We start from the raw sequence: 19594 nt of genomic DNA, 5'->3' as shown, positions 1-19594 counted from the left end.
TCCGCGAGGTGGTTTTTTGTAAACCTGCAAATTAATTTAGCAGTTCTTTCTGTAAAAGAGCGAACGCGGCGGTCTTTGCCTGGCTAGCTACCTATCGGCCCTATGTGGCAAGTTTTAGCGTTTGTGTGATATGTTGCTACACCCGCGTCCTTCGGCCGTATGTGTATCCCGGCTCGGGCTATGCTTCAAATTAACAATAGTGGCTGGACAACCGCTGGACGAAGAACGCGGTATCTTTTAACTTGTCCTCGGTGGAAAGAGTCTGGGATCGTTACGAAAGTTAAAAAGTCTCGAGGACGAGATCCGGATGGCCGCGAAGGCGAAAGTACTCGTCGTAGTACATCCGGTTGCTCGGTGAGAATCAAGTCGGATTTTTCGCCGTGCCGCCGGGGAGTTTTCCCGCGTCGATTGAAAAAGCGCAGCCGACCGCAGCGGTGACGGGCGGCCGACTCGGCCCGTTAGCTTTTCGATAACGATAAATGCGTGTAATTCACGCGACAGTGCAAAAATGTACGAACGAGCGTTACTCTTCCGTGCTGTTATTGCGAAATTCGCGCGGCCCGCCTTCGCTCGTCGTTCGCAAATCGGGCGATATTTTAGAGCGGATGTAAAAATGTAACTATCGGGCCAGCGTTTGTTCTCATTTGCTCTATAAACGAGAGAAAGATACGGCGACGGTGCGAATGTGAGTTCTGTGCGCTTTGTGATTCCTAGATTTTCGATAACGACCTTTCTCTGTTGCGAGGAAATTCCGATCGTGATATATGAACGAGATCGAGGATATTTATATGTTTGTTTGCGCAATCTACTAATCGTTAATTCGTTCCCGTATAATTAATTATCTTCGGAGAAGGGTATTTTTAGTCAACACTTCCCGTCTCCTATCTTTGCAGTTACCGTTAATTTGATTTATTTGCAAATTTTGCTAACCGAATGATCCCTATTATCATTTATCCGATATATCGAGAAGATTCCATTTAAGAGTGAAATTTTCCAGCCACATTTTGAAACGCAAATATTGTTAAATTGTAAATATTGTTAAATATTGTAAATATTGTTAAATATTGTAAAAATGCGGATGTGGAATAACTTACTATTCGCATCGAAACATAAGAAAATTGGAAATTAAATAATCAACTGATCAGTATATGTATTGGTCGTCTTTACGCTTGATGATACATTAATATTTTTAATAGCTCCGGTTGAGATGACTTGGAATTCCTACTCAAGTGAGCGACATATTCTCCTTGGCAACTTTATTAATTATCAGTATCGAGTTTTCAAGCCGAGTTGACGTGTTGCGAGTTTGAACGAGATGAGATATTTGAACGAATGAGATATTAAGAGATTCTTTGGGCGTTGTTAATAATAGTCATCATAAATGTTGGGTTTCTTTTTATAAATTAGAGTTTTTATTTCAATCCCGAATGCGAGTGCGAACGAGCGCTATAATATGTACAATTTTTTTAATTATTACGTTAAATATTACTATGTTAAATATTTGATATTTTGACACGTCATGTGATATTACATGGTCGAAAACTAACAGTTAAAAATCCCTCACGGAAGCGACATCCAAAGTCAAGCAGGAAGTCAAACTGACAAAACTGACCTTGACTATTCTTTTGAATAATTCGCTTTACATTATACTGGTACTTAATAATATTCAGACTTTCCGGTATTTTTCATCGTTCTTTTGGTATATGGTTAAATGTTTTATAAAGATGATTATTTAATTCTGATAAATGCTAGTCATGATTTATGCACATAATGTATATTTTTACGATTTACAGCGGCCAATAGAAATTTTCATATTTTTATTCGGTGCGGTAATGTATGAATATTAATATTTAAACTCTGAATTTGATTAGTACAAAACTTATATTTTCTGAAAAAAAGTAACGTGTCTAGCACATATTTTAATATTATTGATTTTTTTTACTGTGATAATTTATTACCTCCGTTGAATTATACAAATGCAAACGCAATTCAGCTTACAACACGTGTATTGCAATTTCTTCTTTCTATAGATTTTACATATTATATAATATCAAATATTGGTAAAATATGTTTCCCTCTTCAACCACGACACTGTTGCTAAAGCTCACTATGCTGTTTTATGATTGTATAAAATGTGTAATAATACAACGCAACTTAAAAATTAGATGGCGTTAAATTTCGTTGTTTCACTCGTTTTTATTAAATTGTCTGTAATGTCCTGTATTCTTCATTTTTAATGTGGCGGTAACTTTTGACCCGTACTTAGCATATCGTTTCTCATTTGTTTAAATCATAAATATTAATTTACTGGACGACACATCACAGGTAGAACAGAAAGTGGTGATTATGTCACTTCGGCGTCAAAATAACTGATTGGGAGGTGACTAAAATCTCACGTTTTTTTTATCATTTCATTATTTTGACATAATTTTAATGTCGTCATTATTTTCTATTTTATCTGGGATTGTCGTTACAGTGTTTCCTCTTAATATTATTTAATCTCGCTCTTTGCTCTTTTTTGAAAATATGGAACAAAGGAATTTACCTTCTCTTCCTTCCTCTGCGTATTTGTTCTCACTTGCCTGTAATTCAGGTGAAGGATTCTTAATCGTCGCTATAAACTGTCCAAGGAATACTGGAATAACGATTACTAACCAAACAGTGGTCATCACGTTGAATAATACGGCGGTCAATCTCGAAAATTTGTAAGGAATTACGTGTACAAAAAAATTGAGAAAGTACCGCCGGTGCTCGAATCCTTGGTCGCACCTGTGGACCAAAGGTCGTGTTTTCGTACTGATTGGAGTGGCGTTGTCGCGTGCACGTGTCCGCGACGCGTAACGATCATAAACGCCCGTATACGATGTCGATAGAAATCGGTATTCAAAATGCGTACTAACCGCTCGCGTCCGCAAGATCGAGACGCAAGCGAGACAAGTGGCATTATCTATTTATATAATTTACTATTATTCGCGATGCGCACAACGAACTTTGGCACTGGGTGGTCCTTATTTGTAAGAAGGCGTACAAGCCTACGATTTGCGTGTCGTGAAATACAAATGAGCACGGTCTTCAGTGCTCCGCGAGTCCCGCTGTTGAGTATTCAAATCGTGCTTGGCGGAAATTCAAGAATGGCGTAAGATCGCACAAAGTGGCAGTAGTCTGTCTGTAACAGTAAGGATAAAAGGATATATGATGTATGAGAGATGATGATGTTAAGACAGTTCGTGCAATAAATTCGACGGACCGAAAAAGTTTTACACAGCCAATATGAATTTAATGATAAGAGAAGTTCGTATTAAAGCTTAAAGAGTTACATCCTTGAATATTATGCGATTCGGAGAATCGGTTACGAAATATAAAAATTAGTGTGTGTGTGTGCACTGTAACATTTTACAGTGCAACAAATTGAAACGCGTTACGTATTATTAATGCGTGCGTTTTATTCGGTGCACCACAACGTCTAAGTTATAAAAATGATTTGCAAATACGAACATTTAAAATGTCAGAATTTACGCGCTCGTAATCCGCAAACATGAATCTTCACCGTCTTTGTCCTTAATTACTGAACAAAATAGTATGCCATTTTACAAATTACACGCAGATTTTTTTAGTTATTAATCGAAGAAACCTCTATATACGTGGCCATTTTCAATCATTAATAATTCGAAATTTTGCTTGATTGTTTGCAAAATGATAGAGAACTTTTCTGCTCAGTTTAATCTGTTCTATTTTTATACGAACGATTGGTCAAAAAATCTCGGACACCTTGTAATATCCATTAAATAACATTACTTTTGCTTCAGAAGGATAACATTGCGCGTAATATTGAACATTGCGTTACTGCCTTAGTTTTTGTAATTGGATTGTAATTTCAATTGATTAGAATGATATGAATATTATAAGTTTGTTAGACAAGTAATCTTCATACATGACGTTGTGTCTGTGTATATGAATAATATTGTTTTCGCCTCAGAAGGATAATATTGCGCATATTGATTATAATGTATGAATATTATAAGTTTGTTGAAATCTTCATATAAGACGTCGTGTCTGCTCATATAAACCAATTATTAACGGATTTCTATTGTTTATATCCTTCTCTCGTTACTTCGATAGATTCATGACTTATATATAATAGCAGAATAGATCTGATAATGTGCGAACATTTATCGCGTTTAGTGTACGCTCGTAAATTATTTAGAATCGCGAGAGGAATCCCGATAAATACGCGCGCATAAAATCTTAAAGGTAAGGAACGAATACTCTTATGTAAAGCAATTTTTATTGACATTCGTAACTGACGTAATAGATGGTACTGATGAAATTATTTACCATTCTATAATTCCCATTCTATAATAAGAAATCTATACTCCGTTCTATAATAGTTTGATACAATATTTGACATTCTACAATAAAACTTGATGTCCTACAGTATTTGATTTGACTATTAAGGAAGTTGTAAAACACAGTGTCGTATTTTCAGTGATACATTAAGAGAGTTATTGTGTCGTATTTTCAGTGATACATTAAGAAAGTTATTCATAAATTTAATATCAAGTAAAATTGCATTTCTCTATACATTTATTTCACCACTGAATAATAAATATTAATTTGAAACTGAATTGAGATAAATATATTTATACAAAATATTACAAATATAAAAATATTATTATTTATTTATTTTATTAATACTATATTTAAACATCAAATCATCTAACAGAGACACATAAAAAGTAGAAAGAGATATATAAGTATTTAAATATATATATATATTTGTATTCCGAATATTACTATAAATTATAAACTTAACACCATTGTATTTTCCAAACAAAATGGTCATAAAATTCTGAAATTTACATATAATGTCTGTACATTAGTCTTTTAATATCATAGTATTTTCGTCAAAATCTTGTTTTTATATATAATTTAGAAAATATTAAAAATAGAAATTAAAAGTAGCACGCTAATCTCATATGTAAAATGTCAATTTTAGTTGCAATTTTAGCTCCTGAACGATTAATCTTCTCCTTAATTGCACGAGCAGTTAGTTAGTACTTCAACGTATACATAGTGCAGGTTTCATCAAATTCTTTTCGTCTTACGACCTCTTTAAGGCCATATTGCCGATCTGTGTATTGTTGTCAGTCACGACGGCTCTCGCACTTTCTCCGTCTTATTTCAATGTTTTCGAGTGGAGTCTCATCGGCTTCACACACACCGATAGCAAAAATACGGTTCGCAATGGACGGAATTAACGAAACACACATCGTACGGGTTTAACGAGACACGTGGCAAACGGATAAGGATGCTATGCCTACGTAGAATTCATATGGTGATGGATAGTGTGCGCGTACGCGCACGCACTCTTCGGTGATCGTAAACAAAGGAAACAAAGGTCATAAGCTCCAGAAGATTTTATGTCGGTGGCTGCCGACCGGCGACCTTGGCCGTGCCATTCCCGTGACGCGCTAATTGCCATATGGCGAGTGATTATCGCTCGCGGAATTAAAATTCGCACAGTGCGAGGATGACGGGTGCGCATTTGAGCTTAGGCACTATTTGCACGCAAGATGAGTACACGCGCGTTCCTACGTCGGATATGTGCTGTTTACTTCGAGTAAACCGAGCCAACAACCGTCGATACTTTGTGAGATCTGCCTCGTGCCGGACCTCCTTGTCACGGTCTTTTTTTCTGTATTTGCGACGAAGAAGTGTCGTATCGCGCGTTGTGCTTATCAACCTTGCGCTAGGAATAAAATGTATTTGTAATTACAATCATCGTCCCAGGTAGAATAAATTAATCATGGAAACTTCAGATGAATGATATATTTTACGTCACAATATTATCAGCGTCAAGATTTGACTTATCTTCTGAGTTTCTGATCTTTTGTCTCTAAACGTCATATGTGCAAGAAAATTTAAATCCTATTACTAATTTTCAATAAGAAATGTGACTAGTTCTAGTCAGTTTTCTACTTAATTTTCGTTATGACTGCAAAACCATTTTTTTGAGTGTTGAAACATAAAATATGGTCACGGAACGATATTATTTTAATATCTTTGCGGCTGATTTATTCTACTTACGATAGTAAAAGGATTACCAATATAGTCGAGAGAACCAATTCTCCAGCAAGTGTTATTATAATTTTTTTAATATATAGTAATCTTGCATGTTGTTACTACTATTTTTGTGATTAAAATTATAAAAAAATTATAGTTGGTACGAAAATAACTATAATTTTCTCTCAGTGTGTGCCACGCGCGTTAGAGAGATTCTCAAGTAAATACATTTGAACTTTTCTTTTAACTATTCTCGACAGGACGTCCGCAAACTTTGCTGATTCACCGACGGCCCGCCGTCTTCTTTTTGCGCGCGAAGCCTTCCACTTTTGATTTTATTCGGCGCGACGCGGCGCTGAATGTTTCTGATGCCACCGGGTCACGTCACATCACTTTAACGAGAAACTGCATCGCCACGATGACGCTTGCATTCTTGCGTCTTACCTGCGAGCATAGCTGGACGCAGGAGCGAAGGATCGTTATAGCGAGAAACTCGTCGTCCTTCAGTATTTACGCTGCGTTCAATGATCTGACGTTCGGCCTACGAGAGCCAATACGACATATTACCGGGATTAGAGAAATAAAACACAAAAAAGACAAAAACTTTGAGGAAGGAGAAAAAGTGGTCTAGATGCATTGTTTATATGCGCACTTATGTTTTCGTTTGATTCCTGTTTTGCACTTCTTCATAGATTCGTTCGAATTAATGGTATTTCTAATGCTATCCGCATTTTATCCATATTCTTTCTTTCGTTCGATGACGTATGTGTATTCCCGTAATTGACTGCTTAATTTATGCGTGTCAATACGACTGATGGCGGTTTCAAGTTTGTTAATATTTCAGTTAATTTATTTGCCTGTCTCTTAATCTTTGGACTGTGCGATTCGCGCATTCGTAAATTCGATATCACGATCGTTAATTAAATTTGATGTGAATATGCATGGCATTGTATTCGCGCATAATTGCAAATGCATAATCTGCAAATTTAATATTGTATACATTCAGTATCTAATTAATTTTAATGCAACAATGGCATTCGTTATATTTGCGTGTGCGCAGTATATTATTAAAATTAATTCTGTGGATATATAGGTTCTAGGCTGTTTACTTTGAAAATGACACAAATTGATTTCGGAAAAAATCAGATCATTCGGTTTTATCGACTTACAAATCAATGTAAGAAAAGGATAGTGAAGAAGGAATTAATAAAAGATATGAATTTGCGTCAGAATAAATGGCTCATACATTACAAGGGCTGTTTATAAAGCACGTAGCCTAATAAAGAAGAAATAATGTTTCTGGGCAATATCATTTTATTTTTTAATATAGTTTCCTGCTAGCTTGACACATTTATTCCAATAGTGATATAAAGCAGCAATACTTTTTTTGCAGGTCGATGTATCTAAATCTTCAAAATAATCGTTTATAGCAGCGATTATCTCGAAATTGAGCGAAAATCTCTTACCGTCAAGCTATTCTTTTAGGTAACAAATAGTAATTACAGGAAGCCAAATTTGGCGAACAGAGCGGGTGAGGCACTAATTCGAATCTTAATTCATAAATTTTGGCCATGACACTCGGAGACATATGTGTTTTGATGGAAAAGAACTTTTTTGTCCAAATGCAGCCGTATTTCCTCGATTTTGTCGCTCAGTTATAACAAATTAATGTAATACTCGCTATTTATTGTCTTTCCTTTTTTCAAATAATCAGTAAAGATTATTATGAATCTCAAAAGTAATAGCCATGACCTTTCCTGCTGATAAAACCGTTTTTGCTTTCTTTGATGGTAGAGAATGCCTGTAAGTGTATGCGTTGTTGTTTTAACTGCCTTTTATTTCTGAAGTGTAATGGTGGACTCAGACTATACAGAAAAAGAGCTAAAAATACAAAAAAATTACTGGTATACTATTGAAAAACTTTCGTTTTTATATAGAGTAAGTCGCTTAACTTTAGAAGAAAAAATATATAATAAATAATGCAAAATAGAAAGAAATGTTTCGGACAAAAGTTGTAGGGTTTGGAGAGAGATATAAGTTGGTAACTTTAACTTCGTTATATAGTCAATAATTTAAGGTCATTTCAAAGTCAACTCCTTTTTTTTTAACGGAATCATATAGTTTCCTTAACAAATAATAACACAAATCGATTTTTCTGATCATTCAAAGACTTAGGGAGTATATCGGAAAATGTAAGCAGTAAGAAAATTGACTAATTACTATCGATTATTCTTAAACCATAAGAAGAATAGTCGATTGTGATTCGTCAATTTGCTTACTGTTTACGTTTTCCTATGTGCCATTAACCTTGGCAGATCGCACTATACTATCATATTTACCTAATAATATCATATAATATTATATTTACCAACTTAATAAAGAATAAAAGAAGATCTGAAATATGGTAGTAAAGATTTTACAAAACTCGTAATATTTTTATATTATATCATGTGCTTTTTGAACGACTCTCATTATTGTAACGTAAAATTTATATAGATATTATATTTTTTATATGATTAAAACATAAAATCTTCTCTATTTCGTATCAATGACGAACATTTTGACCCATAGTAAGAACCTTAGGAAATTTAATGTGTGAGTATCAATCGATTATCTATTTTTATTGCTGTCAATGCATACCTGTATCATATAATATTAGTTAAAACGTAATTAATTATATCAATTGAATTATGAGTATTATCTCAATTTTCCATCAGTATCAAATCGGTATTGGCTTCTGGTATTGTTTATTCAAAATCGGTATCGAGTCTGTACCTCGCTAGCAGCTATTTCTTACATAATTGGCGCATTTGTTGGTTGGTCTGCATAAACAAGGTCATTGGGACTCACGGGGGGGAAATCAAGCTTACATAGAAGCCGCTTATAAATAATATTATGAATCATGTAATTATAATTTCTTCGTTATTTACGCTTTGTGCTCGAGAGAGCAGCTCGTATAAAAATACCGGCGGAAATTGCTAATTAACACATTATATTGCGATCATTAATTCAAATACGATCGTTTATATATTCTGCTATGAAAGTCAATAGTTATTTTTAGATAATTGTTTATGTGTGTAATTCGATCTTTTCCATTCTTTCGTGCGTACGAGGGGGGACCCAAAAAAACCAGATTTTTTGTATAAAAACTTTATTAACTTTTTTACAAAATTCTTTCAGTATCCGTTTTCTTGGGTCTCCCCTCGTATATTGTAAAATACGAGGCAATCATATGCATATGGCTGTCGGTGTAGGGCAGACCGGGGCTAGTTGGCTAAAGGTTAAGTTGGCTAATTGATTATTTCTGTCGTTTCTTAACAGGCCTACAGAATCGAGCAAACAGAGATTTCGAACGCGTCAAAAATAGTTATGAAATCCCCACTTGTCTGATTCTCTAACCTATTAGAAAACAACAGAAATAATCAGTTAGCCAACTATCCCCGATCTCTTTTATAGAATGAGTTTTCGGAATGAATCCACGCACATAATGGTTGATGGAGAGCTATGAAATCTTCAGATGAAATAGAAAAATAAAGATAGCGAAATATTATAAATTTAAACGGTGACTTGAATTAAGACGGTGACGTGAGTGAATATATGTATTTTGGATTAAATATTTTTTTTTTATCTTTGAATATAAAGTTAACAAGCGATTATTTATAGAAAGACCGGTAGTTTTTTTTTTTATAATAGATACAATTTTCTCATAGACGTGATGTGTATTGTTTTACGATATTTCTCGTAATGCATCTGTATATATTCATGATGTATTCTCGAGAGAACTTGTTAAGAATGTCATGCTAGTCATAAAACGACAGAAACACAGAAAGATAAGAAAAGAAAACTACTATGACGTCAGTGCGATGTGTGAATTTTAGATTCGCGGAAACAGACAACGGAACCTATTGTGCAATAATGCAATTTCCTGAAAAGTGACTGAATGAAGAATTTGCATCATATCTAGTTTGCCACTGAAACTATTTTAGCTCTTCCAAATTCTCGATCTTATCTCGCATTTACTGCAAACCTCGACGATTTCGTCGCCTATTCGCTCGAAATATTTCGCTTCGAAGTAGCAGCGCATCTGGTCGCCGTGAAAATTCATCTTGTCATCGTGTGTTCAGTTCATATGCACACTAGGTGTTATGTGTGCCTTGACGTTTATCGAGCACATCTCGTGGCATTTTCAAAAATAAACGAGATAAACGAGCGCCGCGAAAACTACGCATGCGCGCAATTCTTTTATTAACATTCGTAAAATATTCTTTTGTACGGAATAAGTAATATCTGAATTGAATACTATTTTGAACATATAATATTATTTTTTACAAGACAATACTCGACCACACGTTGCAAAAGCAACATAGATACATTATCGACATTTCAATAGGAAGTTTTATCACACGTCACGTATTTACCAGACTGTGCTCTTTCAGATTATAATCAATCTTTTGTGTTATAAATCACGTATTCAAGAAATTTTTTTTATTCTCTTCAAGAATAATTTTGTGCGGCCGATATTATATAATGTAAATTTGGCAGAAATATATCAGTATTTTACCAGCAAAGCTTTCAAGTGTGGCATCCTTTTACGAGATAAAAAATATGCACAGATACTCGTATATTGTTATCACTCGTAGCTAAGAAATCAAGGATGCTGGATGAGAATTCGATTGATAATACATTGGTATTTGACACGTACGCACGTCGTATTTAAAAGTTCACTGTCACCAATTCCACTGTGATATATGATATTCATGTGATGGAATTGCTTTTCGAGAATATTACGTGTCGCTGGTGAATATTTCATGGTGGTGTAAGATCGACTCAAAAGAGCACTTTACACTTTACAAATTACCTTATAAAGTACAACGTGTTAAATGTTAGCTGCCAGTCACCATTAGCTATTTGTTTAACTACGATGAATCATGATGCCATTAGTCACGATTTGTATTAGTAACCCTTAATTCTAGAATGCGAGGTTTTCTGGAGCCAAACGATCGCTGAACGAAATACTTTGAACTGTTGTAGTCAAACTGTGAAAAAAATAACTTTTTGAAAAATTGTAAGCAATTAGCAGGTTATTGGTGCCGTTGAAATACCGTTGGTGAAAATATAGAAAATAATTTGCTTTCTCTGTAATACTTTCATGAATATAGACGAAATCGTTATTTCGGACCATTTTGTTCCATTTATCTCGAAAACTTGACGCGACAGACAATTTTTGCGGCCAGATTCGTATTCGGTGCACAAAATTGCGTGGAAAACCACCTATAATTCTCAAATAACCTTTAACATCCTTAATTTCGCAGGTCTACGTAATTGTTGCTTGTATCGAGGATATAAGCCGAAGGAATTCGTTAAACGCATATATGCCTCCGTAAATCAATGGTATTTGCCGAAAGCGTTATATGTATTCGTGGTATTGAAAAGGTTAAAAGCGATGCATTGATTTGCGAAGTGTCTACTATCTCATAAACGTTGTGGTATTTACTATATTTCGCGTATTCGTTCATTATATACGATCGTTAAAGGCGAAAACCGGATTTCAACTCTCGCGAATCGAACTTGTGCATGCGTACATTTCGCGGTTTCGTAACTTTTGTTGATACGTTCCGATGAATTACCACATAAACGACATTTTACGAACAAGATATGGCGGACGTCCTGTACAAATGCTGATATTAAGAAATGCAGATAAGCTTGTATGCTGCAATGCCGTGTGTATGTGTGTTTCGCGCGTGTTTGTGTATGTATGTGTGTGGGAAGGCTTCCACCTGTGTGGAAGCTAAAAATAATATTGTTAAAAAGAGTATACCGAAGAAGCGAGGAATCTAATTATGTAGATGATACAGGTAATCCTAAAAAAATCCTACTCGTTAAAGAAACGTACGTGGAAAAATAGAGTGAATACGATGTGGTGTAATCGAACTCTTCGAGAATTTCGTTTCTTCGTGCCGATGTTTACATACACGATGTTTACATTTACATATGCACGCAATTATGCAAACGATATCCCCAATATTAAAGCGACATTTTTTCGTCGCATCGTTTTTGTCAAAATGCACGTATATATGCTTGTACATACATATGTGTAACAGCGGAAACCGTGTGCGATTATTAAAAGATCGAATTGATGGGAAATATAAAGAAAGGGGGGAAACAGAGGAAGAGGATACACACCCTTGTGGACATTTATAAATATTTATTGAGCGAGAAACTTAGTTGATTTAATTATGAAAAGGACCAGTGAAAATTATAGACACTTAGTAGAAAATTCCGTCTTGTTAAGATGCTCTTGTAAATGTTTACGCAAAACATGACCCCGCTGATTGGGATCGAAACCGCGGAGGATAAAATGACCATTTTTTTCTCTATGCGTACTAGAAGGTTTCAGCAAGTTGAAGTCTCGATATAGAAGAAATGGCCAAAAGTTTTTTTCAGCACAATAGTCTGTATGTAATCTGTTGAATTATGTATATTTTTTTATAGCAGACTTAAAATGTGGCTCGTCTGTCTCATCGTACTATTTAAAAATTAAAAGTATGTTAGACTTGTTGAGTTATTACGATTCGATTTCGACTTTGCACGTAGTATCGAAGTAGCTCGTATATGTCGGTCTACATTAGGTGTTTTAAAGCCTTAAGCCTTAAGAAATTGACCAATCACAGTCGAATGTGCAGAGAATAATTAACTGATTGATCAAAGATCTGATTTCTTAAGGCTTAAGGCTTAAAATACTTATTGTGGACCGATGCTAACGGAGACTTTGGAACTACACTTTTGGAATAATAGCTTGATTTGCTAGTCCTAGCGAAAAATTAATAGCTGCCTAGCGCCATCTAACGGTGTCGTGAGTAAAAACTGGTTTCGTCTAAAGAGTCAGCTCTCGACTAACAAGGGAACCTCGCGAACTCGAAAATTCAGATTAATGAAACTTTGTACAACTGTAGGTTATTTAGGTAAATGAATGAATTTAGAAATTTTCAGTTGCTACTGAAAAACGGTTTGAAGGGGTGAAACCATCCTTCAAAGATATAAAGGCTTCCGATTTTTTTAAATATATTTTGTAAACTAAAAGAAATATCAAAAAAGATTTTATACGAAACTTTTATAGAAAAATTTTCTCTATTTAATTGTTCCATTCATTTTTCAAGAAAAAAATATTTTTTTAAATTCACTCTTTGTTCTCCCAATAATGCGTTATATTGAGCACACTTGTTCCGTTCTTTTTAGCTGTATCGTTGAACTAATGCGATAAGTTAGAGCGAGACAAAATATACTTGTCTCATTCTAATTTATTGAACCAGTTCAGCAATGCAGCTAAAAACAACAGACCAATTATCCTTGTACATAGCTGTGAGAACCATTAGATATAAGAGAATTGACCAATCAGGTACTCAGAAATGAAGGACTCCGATTGACTGATTCTTTTATATCTTATGGTTCCTGCACACAGGATGCGGCAACATTTGTCGCGCGGCGGAAATTCGCGCGGTAGCCAATAAATTTCCGGTCTTTCTTAAGAGCATTCTACAATTACGGGAAAACAACATGGCGATTGGTCACCGTGTGGACTTCCGTCGCGCGGCAAGCGTTGTCACATCCTATGTGTAGGAGCCATTATGGCCGATATTCATAGTCGAACTTTATATTTAAGACCGTTTTGAGTTTACCTTCAGATACTGTACGGCTCATTTCATTGGCTACGAAACATCTGAAGATGAACTTACGACGGTCTCAAACATAAGATTCAAGTGTGAATGCCGGCCTATATGGTATGCCGAAACTATGCTTCCAGCCGTGTATCAAAGGTAGGAAGGAGGGAAACAATATGGATTCAATCGTTGAACGTCTATAGGTTAGGAACGTTTGTGAGTTCGTTATTAAGTGAAGTTCGACCGACGGTCCACGGTGTTTCCTCACGATGGTGAAACTCACGCCGGATTTAATAGAACAGTCGATGCAATACATCAATCCTGTGCGAGATCGTGAGTTGGACCTGAGAGGTTTGTGAGAAATCGCCGAAGTTTGACTTAATTGTTTGCCGTATCGTGTTTATCATGCGATTGTTATATGTCCCGTTCGTATGTTATAGGATACAAGATACCCACGATCGAGAATCTAGGAGCGACCTTGGTAAGCATTTTTTTTGGTGCCTCGTCCAGTGGATTTCCATCTTGTGTTTATATTGAGCGCACAAGCTGTGGGCTTACATGAATAGTTGTGACTTAGACCTTTTCTCGTGTGAAATACTCAGATCTGAATTTAGAAAATTAGATTTGAGTTGATTTCTAGATGAATCATATATGCAAGACATTGTAATTGTGATTCCAAAACTTGTGTCTTAGTTCAAATTTGAATATTTTATATTTCAAATAAGTCTGAATCTATAATAGATGTAACAAGCCTTTAGTCTTTTGCTTTGAGTAATAAAATTTAACAATTTCTAGTATAAAAGGCGTGACATTAAATACAATATTAAAATAAGCTGTTATATTAATTCTTAACAATTGCAATGTTGCAATTGTTAAGAATTAATATAACAGCTGTTTGGTAGCATTGGAAATATTTCTTGCCAGAAATTACATTACAATTTAGTGCTGGGAGCAAAAGGCTCAAGACTCACTGTGTTTGTTGTGGGTCCAGCCTAAGAATTGTTTGGCATGGACCAAAATATCGTACAATCGTCATTTCCTAACGTATGCGTCGATTTCTCTTCTTACACAGGACCAGTTTGACACTATAGATTTCTCCGACAATGACATACGCAAGCTGGACGGATTCCCATTGTTGAAAAGGATCAAAACCTTATTCTTCAATAACAATCGTATCGTCAGAATAGCCGAAGGTTTAGAGCATTGTATACCGAATTTACATACGCTGATGTTAACCGGCAATATGATACAAGAGCTGGGAGACTTGGAGCCTCTTATAGCGCTGAAGAACCTCACGAACTTGTGTCTGCTGCAAAACCCGGTGTCGGCTAAGCAGCATTACCGGCAATACGTCGTGTATCGATTCCCGCAGCTTAGGCTGCTCGACTTCCGGAAAATCAAGCAGAAGGAACGCGAGTCGGCGGTCGAGTATTTCAGGAGTAAACGCGGCAAGGAGATGGCGCGCGAGATAGCCAAGAAGGTGAAGGCACAAACGGCGGGCACGTCTGCGGAGAAGCCTCTCACTTCTGCCGAGGAACGCAAAAAGATTCGCGAGGCTATCACGAACGCGTCCTCCTTGGAAGAGGTGCAAAGGCTCAGCAAATTGTTACAGGCCGGCCATATACCGGGTGAAGAACGATTACAGAACGGTACGTACAGCATCACTCGGTAGCGCGAGTGAAAACACATGATAGCTTAAGCGGGGTCTACAATGAGAATTTGAGCTCTAAGCCTTAAGAAGTTAACCAATCACAATTGATTATTCTTCTATAATTCGATTGGTTAATTTCTTAAGGTTCAAGGCTTAAAGCATCTATTGTAGACTAGGTCTTATAGACCCAATGCAATTTATCGTATGTGTTTGTATTTTAGGAAACGGAGCATTGGAAGCTATGGAGGAGGACGATGATTAACTCGCCTTACTTTCTGTACGTTTATAGCTTAAGTCTGAAACAAACTTCCCCCCTCCCCTGTTGTAAGTATATAAATTGAAGAGAGAGAGAGAGAGAGCAATGAAAGTATGAGGTGTAAGGCTAATAAGAAGCTGTATACTACACACACACATATATATATATACATGCATATATATATATATATATATATATATATTGTCGCTGCAAGTGCAGATATTCATTTTGTCATAAGAAAAAACAGAAATAAAAATGATAGTATTAACAGTGTAGCCACGAAGCGATTCTCGATATTACTCCTCGATATTACGTGTGAACGCAATTTTTAATATACTCATATGTTTATTTCAGCAAAGTCCGAATAAACAGATTCGTTTCGAGAAGAATTTCGCCTTTTCACAACCAAAATCACCTCCTTGTCCCTCCTAATGTGAAGTTAAGTATCAAATCTCGTATGATTCTTTCATTTATAACATATCAATATAATTTGTGCGCATTGCTTTGTATTTTACTGCATGTATGATCAGACTGCATAACTATAGATATTTTCGTTGGTGGTCTCTTTAAATGAGGAATCGCGCGTTTGAGCTGATTAAATAAAATATACTGTTTGTAAATTTTCATTCGTTCATAAGCAACAATCTATATATTAAATAATTACAGTCGCGCTGTATAATCCTATATAGATATTCGAGCGTTACGAACATTATGTAAGTTAGGTCAGCAGATGTCAGTGCGATACATATCGCCGTGGAGTAGAGGTTTGCTTACGATTATTCGCTGGAATATAATCTCCGAAAAGAATGGGTAATTATATCGCCACTTATATCACCAAACCCGACGTGATGCCCGTTCCCGAGGGACCACCGACGTTCGACCCGATGTTGGGATTTCCAACTGGCCGAAAACCCAGGGGCAAGTATCGAGAAACGAAACTAACCTCTTCCGTGCACGAATTTCGACCGCGAGGCCTTTGTTACTCTTGACCGAACGTGAATCTGAAATCGATCGTTCGCCCAAAAATGCGTCCGTATTATATTTTTCACTTCTTTACATTGTCATCGCGTCGCTTCAAATATTCTTGTCGCAGATGTGTGACATAATTTTGGGATTGACAACCTGTTCAGTATATAGTTATATTATGCTTTATAATTTGTATCGTGTTTGTTGATAACATATAAATAAAATGTGGTATGGTAAGTATATATTAAATATTAGATACATTTGACGTGTTGATAAATTTACTGCAAATATAGTGAGCTAAGTATGTCAGCGTTACTATTTTTGAATGATCATTGATACATAGAAAGTAAGCTTTTCAAAATCTATCGTAATTGCTTTGTAGTCGGAACAAGTCACATTCAATTGATAAAATCATTAACTATCTTACTCATTCCTATTGCGATATAATATTTCGTTGATTTCTATATTAATTGAAAATCAGTAAATGATATTGTTATCCTGTCACATTTGCTCATTCGTGGAGTTGACAGCAATATATAGCAATAGTATATATATATGATACAAATACTAACTGTTTAATTTTATTCAGATTTTGGAGTATATCTACATTTGGTTTATCCCTGCTTAGTTTGACAAATTTACAGAGATGTTGGTGTCAGAAGAAGACATGATAGCTGCGAAGATCCCACGCGATAGACGTGATTACTGTGCTCACAAGTATATGGATCTTCTACAGTGTCACAGAATACATTACCCTGTCATGTTGAAGTGTGCATATGAGAAACACGAATATTCACGTTGTCGGGCTAACGAGTAAGTTATCGTACTATTTTGATTAATTGACAATTGTCTTTTTACTATTAATAACTACAGAGATATATTGATAAATATTATATATATTTCTATATATTTCATATATTTTTTCTGTGTATTCTATATATTCCATATTGTATATATCGTGTTTGATAAATGTACATGGGAAAAAATTAGTCTTAAATCAATGATAGATATTCTCACATAAAAGAATATCATAATCTCAGAAGATTTTTAGTCTTAATTTGATTGAATTTATATTGATACAAGTATTACTCGCATTCAATTTATAATTAAAAATCTTCTACGAATATTATATATGTTCTTGCTTATGTGAGAATATCTATCGTTGATTTAAGATTACTTCTTTTCTTTCTATACTGATAAATGTTGTACTGTTGTTACAGTACGATCTTAAGACTGAAGGAGTACGAAAGGGAACGTCGTCTGCTTGAGAGAAGGAAGAGGATACAACAGAAACAAGCAGCCGCTGCTTAAAAGACGACTTCTATAGAATTTCAATAAATCGGTTTTTGTCGTGTCAACTTAGGGTGTTATAAGTAAAAATGGAGTAATTGCTCTAGTGTTGTATATTCACACACACACATATATATATATATATGATATTAATAAATTGTATAGCAATAGATTTTCTATTTGATGAAGCAATTGATAACGAAATTTCAAGCAGATTTGGGTCTTTCCTGGATAGCACACTATATTTATAAAATATTTAGAAAGATATTAAATGTAATATTATATAAATTTTCAGATAACTGGGAAAATCAGGTAAGACTATGATAAATATTAAAAAATATTTATGAGGAATATCTTTCGTAAATGAAAGAAATAATTTCACTTAAAGAAAGACATGTTTTAATTATTTATAAAAAATACCTATCATAAATCTTTTTGAGTATCTATCACAATCTCTTTTATATCTGACTTTCCCGGACACTCGGATATTTATAAAATATTTAACATCTTATATTCTTTTTATATTCCACAAATATCGTGCGCTATTTGAGTTCTATTCTCCTCCTCGTCAGTCTCTTTCCCTCTTTCTTTTGGCATCTATATCTCGGGTTTCACGCAGAACATACGCGACACATTTGGCTTCCAAGCGTTTAATTTACAAATTTACTACACATTACAGGGTGAAACGTTGATCTTTCGCGCAACGGGAGTTCACGCGAGGTCGACGTGCTGTCCGCCTGAATCGTCCTCCTGCGAACGATCCTCCTTCACACGCACACGTTAAACCGGATGATTAGTTTCGCTTAATCTCAGCAGAGACCCCGAGAACGTAAGATCCATAACGTTAACGTTTTATTTATATCAATACAAAAGAAGAGATACAATATGTACAAAATGGGCGCACGCACGATCGTCGTGCGCCTCGCTTGTGGCGCTTGTGGTAATCCTAAGGTTGGAGGTAAAGAATAGCGTCCCCGGGCGGGACTGTCGCGCCCGGGGGCAATAACTTATCGTCGTTCACGACTGTTCAGATCCGCGCCAGCGGTCGCAAAAGAACCGGGCGCGACTCGGCCGCGTGCGACTCACCACCGCTCACGCACGCGGGATGCGCGCTCCCGCGCTCTTTACAGCTGCGCGCAGCTTCATCGGGGGAATCGATAAAGTTGAGAGCGCCGCGGACCTGCGACTCCGCGGCTCTTCTCCGACGGCATCGTCGTGTCGTGCTGTTCGTACCGGCTTCCCGTATTCGCGTGTGTTCGCGCCGCTCGTGTTCCACCTAGACCGTGAGGACGACCGCGTGATAGTACAGTGGTAGTGAATGAGACATCGTTTCTTCGTATTAAATCAAATAATCAATCCACCCCCCTCGTCTCTGATCGCGCGCGCGGGGAGGGAACAGTGAGCTTCGTGTCGGGACGCAGTCGAGACGATGTAACGCGATACAATCTAGTGCGGTAATCCGGGCGATCTCGACTCGCACCGTGGACGCTATAGTGGTTCACCGGGACCCAACGCTACCCGAGACAGTGCAGTGTCCGGGATACGTCTTGAGTGTCAGACTGACTCGAGTTTAGTGAACTTTGCTCCGTCTTAGTCCGATTTCATCCCGATCTCCATCCTAATCCGTAGTCTGATACGGGCTTTGGGTCCGTGTCAGACTACGGATTGAGGATTACAGCCGGACCAATCGGGTGATCTCGAATCTTACTT

The 19594-nt window shown here is 36.2% G+C and overlaps 2 protein-coding genes across 3 annotated transcripts; both read left to right on the top strand.

The window, feature by feature from the left end:
• Positions 1 to 13859: 13859 nt before the first annotated feature.
• Positions 13860 to 16229, top strand: LOC106746449 (probable U2 small nuclear ribonucleoprotein A'). 2 transcript variants are annotated; one of them, XR_001374602.1, is made up of 5 exons: positions 13860 to 14072; positions 14162 to 14202; positions 14794 to 15370; positions 15594 to 15696; positions 15983 to 16229. XR_001374602.1 is itself a non-coding variant. In XM_014623055.1 (4 exons), the coding sequence occupies exons 1-4, from the start codon at positions 13991 to 13993 to the stop codon at positions 15632 to 15634; spliced, it is 741 nt and encodes a 246-aa protein (XP_014478541.1). In that variant the 5' UTR covers positions 13861 to 13990; the 3' UTR covers positions 15635 to 15976. The 2 variants fall into 2 exon arrangements, 1 of the variants encoding a protein (XP_014478541.1); XM_014623055.1 differs by lacking the exon at positions 15983 to 16229 and having other exon boundaries at positions 13861 to 14072; positions 15594 to 15976.
• Positions 16230 to 16340: 111 nt separating this feature from the next.
• On the top strand, positions 16341 to 18061 carry LOC106746450 (NADH dehydrogenase [ubiquinone] 1 beta subcomplex subunit 7). The gene is made up of 3 exons (XM_014623056.1): positions 16341 to 16546; positions 17239 to 17407; positions 17815 to 18061. The coding sequence occupies exons 1-3, from the start codon at positions 16435 to 16437 to the stop codon at positions 17903 to 17905; spliced, it is 372 nt and encodes a 123-aa protein (XP_014478542.1). The 5' UTR covers positions 16341 to 16434; the 3' UTR covers positions 17906 to 18061.
• The last annotated feature ends 1533 nt before the right edge of the window (positions 18062 to 19594 follow it).

Source organism: Dinoponera quadriceps, unplaced genomic scaffold (assembly GCF_001313825.1).
Source record: "Dinoponera quadriceps isolate SergipeBrazil2010 unplaced genomic scaffold, ASM131382v1 scaffold1960, whole genome shotgun sequence".
NCBI lineage: Eukaryota > Metazoa > Arthropoda > Insecta > Hymenoptera > Formicidae > Dinoponera > Dinoponera quadriceps.
The sequence above is the reverse complement of the archived record's forward strand: the minus strand, read 5'-3'. Positions and strand labels throughout refer to the sequence as shown.

Excerpts from the sequence above, each read along its gene's own strand:
- LOC106746450 (XM_014623056.1), top strand. The coding sequence starts at position 16,435 with ATGGGTAATTATATCGCCACTTATATCACCAAACCCGACGTGATGCCC. Across the intron at positions 16,547-17,238 it reads AACTGGCCGAAAACCCAGGG|AGATGTTGGTGTCAGAAGAA; the intron begins GCAAGTATCGAG and ends ACAAATTTACAG. Across the intron at positions 17,408-17,814 it reads TCACGTTGTCGGGCTAACGA|TACGATCTTAAGACTGAAGG; the intron begins GTAAGTTATCGT and ends CTGTTGTTACAG.
- LOC106746449 (XM_014623055.1), top strand. The coding sequence starts at position 13,991 with ATGGTGAAACTCACGCCGGATTTAATAGAACAGTCGATGCAATACATC. Across the intron at positions 14,073-14,161 it reads TCGTGAGTTGGACCTGAGAG|GATACAAGATACCCACGATC; the intron begins GTTTGTGAGAAA and ends CGTATGTTATAG. Across the intron at positions 15,371-15,593 it reads TGAAGAACGATTACAGAACG|GAAACGGAGCATTGGAAGCT; the intron begins GTACGTACAGCA and ends TTTGTATTTTAG.